Source organism: Ascidiella aspersa, chromosome 3, assembly GCF_963924565.1.
Source record: "Ascidiella aspersa chromosome 3, kaAscAspe10.2, whole genome shotgun sequence".
NCBI lineage: Eukaryota > Metazoa > Chordata > Ascidiacea > Phlebobranchia > Ascidiidae > Ascidiella > Ascidiella aspersa.
Genome location: NC_139449.1, coordinates 4,982,055 through 4,991,117, shown reverse-complemented (window position 1 = coordinate 4,991,117; position 9,063 = coordinate 4,982,055). Strand labels below are relative to the sequence as shown.

At 36.5% G+C, this 9,063-nt stretch overlaps 1 protein-coding gene and 1 non-coding gene across 2 annotated transcripts; both read right to left on the bottom strand.

The window, feature by feature from the left end:
• Window positions 1-1,067: 1,067 nt before the first annotated feature.
• LOC146158192 (baculoviral IAP repeat-containing protein 7-like) lies at window positions 1,068-4,751 on the bottom strand. Its single transcript, XM_083384074.1, has 8 exons — window positions 4,590-4,751; window positions 4,301-4,433; window positions 3,940-4,052; window positions 3,504-3,764; window positions 3,117-3,216; window positions 2,801-2,929; window positions 2,307-2,477; window positions 1,068-1,980 (listed from the first exon to the last, which is right to left on the bottom strand). Exons 1-8 carry the CDS (start codon window positions 4,690-4,692, stop codon window positions 1,620-1,622), a joined length of 1,371 nt encoding a protein of 456 aa, XP_083240200.1. The 5' UTR covers window positions 4,693-4,751; the 3' UTR covers window positions 1,068-1,619.
• Window positions 4,752-8,783: 4,032 nt separating this feature from the next.
• On the bottom strand, window positions 8,784-8,858 carry Trnat-ggu (transfer RNA threonine (anticodon GGU)). The gene is given in 2 exon segments: window positions 8,784-8,816; window positions 8,821-8,858. It is a non-coding gene; the product is annotated as a tRNA-Thr (tRNA).
• Window positions 8,859-9,063: the final 205 nt, after the last annotated feature.

Here is a 9,063-nt window from a genome sequence, read left to right as displayed (position 1 = left end):
TTAACATGTCTTTGCTGAAATGCGCTATTGTTAAGGGAAAAAGGACCGACAAAAGCTAACACAACGGACACAACATAATGTAATATCTAGACAGAGGTTATTATGCTGGACCCTGGAGCTTACGCTATTTATGTAAGTTTGCCGTTCTGCTGTTATTCAATAAACACAGACATGTTCAATCTTAGCGTAAAACAGCCATACGCTCCAGGCTCCACAATGTTTCACTTCATCCGAAGCAATCGGTTTAGGTCTACCACACCAGGTTAGCCTTGCAAATAGCCTTTAGATTCTGCAAACCAAGAAATAAAACGTTAAAGGTGAGGTGCAAAAGAGGAAAAGCGGTGAAAAGAACAACAAGAGTACAAACGATATATCAAATAAACAATACCAACCGTAAACAACAAAATAATCGGTGCTACACTAATATCTAATGGTCGTAGTACTGTCTAAATTAGAATATATCCTAAACTCGACAGAATAAGAGCTCATTGGCCAGAATGAAACCTATACAACATTTTACCAAACGCAAACCCCACCTTTAACTAGCACTTACATATATTAATAATTTTAACCCTAACCCATTTTCTAACCCCACCCATTATCCAGCAATAGCCCCAAACAGGATCAAATAATCTGGTGCCAAAACAGCGGCGCCCAAAGTGCATTTCAAAGTGCATTTTCAAGGGCTCGCAAACGTCGACACCAAAATAGTTGATGCCAGACCGATGGCTCCGATTGTTCCATGACCTCTACATACAGTTTCAGACGTTAATTTGGCCATTTAGGCCGTATTTCCGATGCAACAGGCGTCCGACTCTGTTTCTATTGCTAAAATGATGGTGCATTTTAGAAACCTTGATAATATGTTTATCAGTTTAGGCTGAAGAGTGAAGGGCTGTGTGTCGTAGGTGTGTCGCGCGGCTTGCTGTGGTAGCACACGTAAAAATGACGTACAGCAGTTTATAGTTGCTCGGCCAAATTCAGCTGCTTTTTGAAATAGCTTATATGTGCATATCGTTCGTGCTTTAGTTACACAACATATACAATATATTTATGCCTGAACATCACTTTATGTTGCAATGCACGTAAATATATTTTTCTATTGACCATGTACATGAACATTAGGCTCGCGCGAGTTGTAATCAAATTAAGTGTTTAACTTAATAATGAACAGTGCTGCTTGTACAACATTCTACAAAGTACATTCATAACGGTCTTATTATTACTTTGTTTAGGTAAATAAATGTTTTTTCTCATTTTACTAAACAAAAGAATATTTGCCTCTATCAGTAACATGTACAGTTTAATTGCAAGAAAAATTCTCTAATGATGTTAGTTGTATTTACAATTAAAGGCACTTTCACGTGATTGTTTTTCATAAGTTTACAAGTTGACAATTTTACCGTACTCCGTCTATCCATATTCGTTTTACGGGCAAAACAAGTCGCAATCCGGTAAGCAAACTCAACTAGCAAATAAACATTGCGATTTTGGTTTCTACAGGTTTGTCTTCTCGTTGTAATAAAGTAGTTTCATAAAAAGTTTAACAAAAAATAGAGTCATATTAGTTCAGAAAATTGTTTGTAAATTTAACAATGGTACAGTTTTATGGCGTAAATTTACACAATAAACGAATTAACTTTTTCCCTGATGTGCGACTTGCAAACCGGGCAACTGCGCAGGTTTTCTGCACAGCCTGGACAACTGGACAGATGACCACAGGGAAGTAAAACAACAGAGGCCTGGGATTGAAGACAGACTTTGCAAACACGTGACTGCTGGAGATGACGTAGCTCTTCAAGCTGATGATTGACAGGTGGGGAATTGATTGACAGGTTACTCTCGTTATCTTGGTTGATGGAGGATGCTTCGGGGGGATTTTGTCCCTCACTGGATGTTGGTGCAGATTCCTGGATCGAAATAAGGGATTCCACCAGACTTGAGAAAGATGGGAAGAAGTCGTCTGTTTCTTCCAATCGCCTAAAAAATAAAATTGGAATTAAAAATTTGACAGATTGTTTTCAAAAAAAAAATATATTTTTGGTTAATATGCGACTAAAATGCAATTTTGTAGGAAAAACATTGGCACTAAAAACGTAAAACAAATGATCAGTTACAAATTAGAAATTGGTCTAATTTAAATTTTATCCTTATTATACAGATGCCAATGTTCTTAAACGGGTGAACGAACGAACCACTTGACATTTGGAAGGTTTTCCATTTACAGAGTGTGCGTATTATATTGAATCTTGTTACCTAATCTAAAACGAAACTTAACGAAAACATAAAAGAAACAGTTTTCATACCTCAGCATTGCAAATCGTATTTCCTCCTGACCAAATCCCATCTGGCGTGCTTGCTCAACCAGAACGGATGACGTCATCTCTTGATCGACTTTTTCTTCTCTTTCTCTCATCCGCTCCCTTGGATCAACAATCTCCGGATGAGAGGAGCGTTGTTGGGAAAGAAGATTTTCTCTAAGAGAAAAAAGTAAGTTTTAATATGAACATATATATAGTTTTGTGCAAGGTTTGGGAATTAATGAAATAAAATTTCAACGTAAGTTAATAGAGTTTATCATTATGTTTTATTTTTTACTTGAACTTGGCGATGTTATTAATCTTGATTATTTTTATAAAATTCATAATATTAAATAAAAAAAACCTACTGAATTCCACAAAAATTGTTATTTTTTTGTAATTACAATAATTTTCAATCGAATTTAAAAAAAAAAAAAAAGTATAACAACCAATATTCTTAAGTTTTCTGCTCCAATTGTTACAATTTTAAACAAACTCACTGCAATCCTGAAACGACTTGGTTAAGTGACCTGGAAGGGTTGATAGGCTGGGGACGATTAAGGTCGGGATACTGCGACACAACGTTGTGGATGTAAGAAGGACCTTTCTTCTGCAGGAGAAACTCACATCTGCGTGACAAAACGTTTTATTAGCACTATAGTTAATCTTAAAAAACACACAAGAAAGCTTAGTTTGTGTTCTGGTATAGAAAAAAGTTGAGTTCTTGAAAAATATTTTTTTTAAAAATACCTTTTTAAGCAAACCGTAAACTTACTATTCAAAGTTGGTAAAAGTTCAGATTTTTTTATAACTTACTGAGGGAACCACTTTGCGTGTTCAAACCACGGGTCGTCGTAAATGTCCCAGTTTTGGAGTCCTCCATTGCAGTACCAGCACTTAACTCGATCTCGTTCGCCTACAAACGTAAATCAAATAACCTTTAATTGTTGCTTACACGAAAAAGCAACTACAGTACATTCGAGCTACTAAAAAGCCTAAAAATTGTAAGCATGCTTTCACCAATCTTTTTGCAGAACATTGATAAAAAATGTATATTTAAACAAGACTCTTCTCGTATTAAAATACATGGAAAACCTAGCTAAACTTGCATTTTAGGGGATCGATAACTAATTTATGCCTTTTTTCTATGGGCGTCTAACAAAAGAAGCTTAAACTTCAATTCGAAAAAATTAAGGCACTCACCAAGGTAGTAAAGACCAGCTTGTGCCATTTGTCGAGGTGTTGCTTGTATTCTGTGAGCCGGCCAGTTGGCAATGTTTTCTTGGAACGTCTGCAAGCGAGTCTCTTCGTTTCGCATGTGGGGATTCACCGGTTCCAGGCACGGGAACGTATCCTGGGGATTTCCCGGAACTTGTGGGGCGCTGTTTGGGGATGGAGATACTGTTTGTGGTGGGGTTACCCTTGCTGGGTTTCTTCGTCGGAATGGTATGCCCCTATTTCGACCTACAAACGCAATTATACATGATTAATGACGTCAACAATTGCCGCGCAACAGGGCAACAATTACAGTTTTATGTTGACACAATTTAAGCGTTACACAATTTTGCGAAACTTCGATTTATTATGTCTCGTGTTGCAAATATTTGAGCCATTTTTAGGAGAAAGACGTCATACTTACTCAAGGGTATGTTGTCTACGTCACATCCCGTAGCTAGGGCACAGTCACGTGCGTGCCATTCAACCAATGAAGGATCGTCTGAAGCTGTCCAGCTGTCAACTGATCTACCACAACTGAAAACAAAAAATTGTTTCGTGATTTGTTAAATAAAAACAAGGTATATAGATTTCGTTATTCTGCTGCCGATTAAACCTTTAAAAATAAATGCAAAAATAATGTAAAACCATTTTTTTTAATTTTATCTTAAATAAGAAATAAAGGGTCCTGTGAATAAACAAACTGTTGCTGCCAGGCATTGTATCAATTTAAAATTGTTCTTTCAGCAAAATTTTAACTTAAAAAAAAAAAGATTTATATTTACCTGAAGCACTTTACCCTGTCCCTGAAGCCAGTGTAGTAGAATCCATGCAGTGCAAGGACACAAGGGTTTACTGGACTCGACTCTGGGAACCTTGTGTATGTTGTTAAGCGGTAAACTTCTCTAGTCGTGTCCACTAAAACAAACAATAAAGAAAAAATATTAAAAAATAATATTTGTTAATAAAGTAATTAAAATAATAAGTATGTTCGGGAACAACTATCCTAATTAAGCCAAGTTTACTCCTTAATCTTTAGCAAAAATACATTTCAAGCAAATTATAACCACTAACCTGGGTTAATATATACACTACGTTGTCCAGGTGGGTCTCTACCATGTTCCACAACCCTACCATCGGGCTCTATGCTTAATCTTTTTACTGCTTGTATTTGCATGGTAACGTTTTCTGCAGATGATCTGATGAAATAATAAAAGTTCGCGCAGTCACTGCTGTATATAAAGCGAGAGAACAGTCACGCGCCTTTTTCTCGAAGGTTCTCTCGCAGTGACGCTTTTTCTATTTATACTTTTTCTCGAGAATTCTCTCACATTATGGCTACTCGAACAAGAACTGTTAAAGTTTTTAGTTCAGCAATCAGAAACGTAAAGCTATTAGCGATTTAGAAATCAGAATGCAAGGCTATTAGTTAACTGGTTAGTACTTTATTTTTTCATATTTCGTTTGATGTTGTTAAATTCCCGTTATGGATAATACATTTTGAATGCTATAATTTATTTTACAGGCATTACAGGCGTTTGTTATTCCAGTATAGCGATTCTAAGATAAGTTAAATTGCCCATGACTTAAATGTAATAGAAAGTGCAAGCCAATTTAAAAATTCCACAAACCTTTATCGGCAACAAATGCGCAGAATTCGGAGCGACGCGACGTTATATACCATAGAGTTGCACAATTCTTGCGCGGCAGGCAATACGTTGTAAAACATAAATAGCGCTGTGCGTTTCGCAACCGAGCATGACAAATAAATCCCAAGCGTTGTGAAACAACTTTCGCCGTAAAATTAATAACTAACATATTAATATATTCCTTTTAAACAACTTTTTATAGGTCTGTTTATTCGATGTAAAAACACTTACCTATGTGTAGATTTACAAATCCAACTCTTTTTTGTTCAGTTTTTCGGCGATTCACTAACGTTAAAGACGACAAACAGGTCAAATGTTGATACATTGAGTGTAGAAATGCTGACTAATGATTACTCGAGCTTTAAGGGTGCAATGTCAGTGGATTATTTTTTGACGAGTCACTGTATTGAATGCCAGGAAGTTAAATGTTGACACCATGACGGTAGAAAAATGTGCTGACTAATAATAAAAATGCTACATAAATTGCTGAGTCACCATTGGGGGAGTAAGTTCACACATTTTCATTTATGTTTTTGGTTCTTTGTCTATTTGCAAATAAACATTTATTTTTTTCGTTGTTTTCAAAACTGTCTGTACTAATATATGTGCCCATCATGATTTAAATAAAGTGCCATTTAATATGGCAGTTTTTTTCAATACATCAAAATAGTAAAATGTGCTTTCCACTGAATCATTTTTCTACGTTCTGCAAAAGTGGACTCCGATATGTTTCGTTCGGTAGGCACAATCGGAAAGTAAACAAAAGAAAATACGTCATGTGATACCGGCCGCTGCGGTTTATTGGCAAACAATAGCGACGGATCTAGAATACGATGTCACCAAGATTAGGCAACAACTCAGTTTTGGCATTTCACTGGTTTGTCGCTATTACATTAAACTGAAGCCTAATGGTTGGATATGGTAGTTAGGCGTAGAATAAATACATCGGCTTTATATAATAGGTAGTATATTTCGAACGTTTTGATCAACTATTCAACCTAACTTAAAAATACTTCAGAATATGTTTGTGGCGATAACGCTAGTTAATTGACAAATTAATTTTTTCAGCAATAAGCTTATTTGAAAATTACTACAGGTATTCTTCTGGAGGTCTTTCATTTATATTTAGATATGTAGAAATGGATATTTTTATTAAAATAACCAACTAGCGAAGAATAATCCATCGGTGATTATTCCTGTAGTGTACAAAGTGTACAAGCAAAAACAAAATAAGGTAAAAGTCAATCAGTGAACCTCATTACACATTTTTTTGATACGTACATTTGCTTACAGTCGTAGTGCTTAAATGCAGCGGATTCGGTTTCTAATGTTTACAGTTGTGTAAGCCGAGACAATGCCATCCATTGAACAAAACCACACTAAGCGTTGCGCAATAGTAGCGCCTGTGACGTTTGCTACACGTCGCGATTTTCGAAATTCACATTTAGCTAAGACAAGGATTGCGCGACGTACACAAATACAAACTATGAAGTGATGTATTTTTAAGCGATATAGTTTAAGTTTTAGATTCAGTGAACATTTGCGCGTACAACAGTTTAGTTACTATTTGTTTGTTTTATTATTGCGAAGTAATACAATGCTTGAAATGAAATCAGGGTATACTTTTGAATGGTTTAAACACTGAGTTTTAGCGCTATTGACATGCAATGAGAGTGGTCATCGCTTGAATTGGGTTTGTTATTTGTTTAAAACAGTGTTACAACATTTTTTGTATTAGCGCCCCTTTTGGCTCGTCAGATTCCTGTAACGCCCTCACGTTACAACAAATCCGAGATGGATTTAAGATGCACAGGCATTTTAACTTTTAGGCAAAAACAAAACCTTGTTTATCCTTTTAAGTTTATCCTACTAGTGGTATTTGAAAATATACTTGTTACTGACGAATGCTAATATTATATTTGTTAAATGAGACATAATTGTAAACAATCATTTACATATAGTAATAGAAAGACCGTATTAAATTTAAAAGCCTAATTTGATTACAACTCAAACGAGCCTAATGTTCACGTACAAAAATGGTAAATAGGAAATATATTTACGTGCATTGCAACATGAAGTGGTGTTCAGGCATGAATATATTGTACATACTTTGTAACACCTAAAGCACGTACGATATGCGTACGTGATTTTTATCAATACACCTAGGGTGAGCATTTGTCGAAACGTTTGAACAATAAAGCATGTCGCTCTTTACGTCTATTTGCGCCGTTATTTTCACCGTTAAACATATAGGGTATTTCAAAACATCCTGCATTTGGCCGAGGTACTATAAACTGCTGTACGTCATTTTTACGTGCGCTACAACAGCGAGCCGCGCGACACACCTACGACACACCCCTTCACTCGCCAGCCTAAACTGATAAACATGTTACTACGCCTGGTCGAACACCTTCATTCAGAAGTTTCTAGAATGCCCGATCATTTTTGTAACACTGGAGAAGTTGCTTAGAGCTCAGGCTTTAATTTGAAGCTCATTTTAGCTCGTAGAAGTAGAGAGTCAAACACCTATTGGGCCAATTTAAGAAACAGTTAGGAGATTAATGAAAACAGAAATTTGGTTATTACGAGGTAGAGTTCACATCAACCTTTTTGCCTCATAATCGTAAGGAAACACACAATAAGACAGAAAAAGCAACAATACCTAAATCAGAATAATCTATAAAACCATAGTATTAAGATCAACGACTTAATAAAGCCAAATACGCAGTGACATTCAGTATACAGAATAAAATTGAAATCGTCTGAATAAGACATAAACCTATCGGAATAAATTTATCATTATAAGGCCTAAACGGCCAAAATAAAGCGTAAAACGGCTTATTGGTGAGTAATGGTGGAGTTAGAAAATTGGTTAAGGTTAAAATTGTTAGTAGAGTTAGTGATGTACTTGGGACTAGGAGTTTTATTTCGATTTGGACGGTCATATTCCGATTAAGACGGTCCTATGACTATTAGGTATTAGTCTTATTTTGGTCTGATTCCGAACTGTGTTTTATTGCGATGGTAATGTTGTTTTTATCTCGGTCTTGTGGCTGAAGTACAATCGTAAGACCCATGACCAAGTGACGCTAAACTACGCCGCTTAATTCGGGTGCAAAGTATTGCATTCATAAGTGAGGAAACCGTGTCTTACGTCACAAACGCTTACAACAATCGATCACAGAGTCACCTTATTGAAACGAGAGCACGCGCACCCCATTCATGACGAAGGCCTCTTTATGACGCTGTGTCATATACAAGCACATGGAAACATGGTCAAGCATTTTAAATTATAATACAGTGTGTGGGGGAGCGCGTTTGCCACCGTTAGGTGGTTGCTATAGAATTTGACGTCAAAACAACTTTGCGCAATTAACGCTGTTACGACGAACAATATAATTAAAATTGATATAGCCTCCATGGTTTTCACCCAGTAAATACTTCAATGAAACATATACACACCCATATGTGTTTCAACAACTGTGACCTATAGCCTTTCTGAAGCTGATTTTTGACCAACGATTACGGCTTACGTATCATTAGTACACTGAAAGCCATAGGCCCTAGACACCGAGTCTGTCGATCAAGGATGCAAGCAGGGCAGGCTAGCCAAACAACTAGCCTACAGTGAGGTTCGAACTCACGACCTCCGGTAATACCGGGACTGTCGCTCTTCCAACTGAGCTATGCAGGCTCAAAGAGGAGCGAGTCAAGAAACAACCATATCTAAATGCTTGTCACATTCTGTTAGTGCAAGTGTAGCACAAAATGTTTTATCGCATGTCGTGTGTTGTTTTTCGATTATTTTTACTATTGCGTTATCACACCTTCACCTGTTTATACCTTATCTAATTACATTTGCACCTTTTTATCTTTAGTTACCGTCGCCATCACACCTT

What these genes read in the sequence shown, in the direction of transcription:
- LOC146158192 (XM_083384074.1), bottom strand. Translation starts at nt 4,692, where the DNA reads ATGCAAATACAAGCAGTAAAAAGATTAAGCATAGAGCCCGATGGTAGG. An exon ending in AGCTGGTCTTTACTACCTTG is followed by an intron (nt 3,217 to 3,503) that starts GTGAGTGCCTTA and finishes TTACGTTTGTAG; the next exon opens with GCGAACGAGATCGAGTTAAG. An exon ending in ATACGATTTGCAATGCTGAG is followed by an intron (nt 1,981 to 2,306) that starts GTATGAAAACTG and finishes TTTATTTTTTAG; the next exon opens with GCGATTGGAAGAAACAGACG.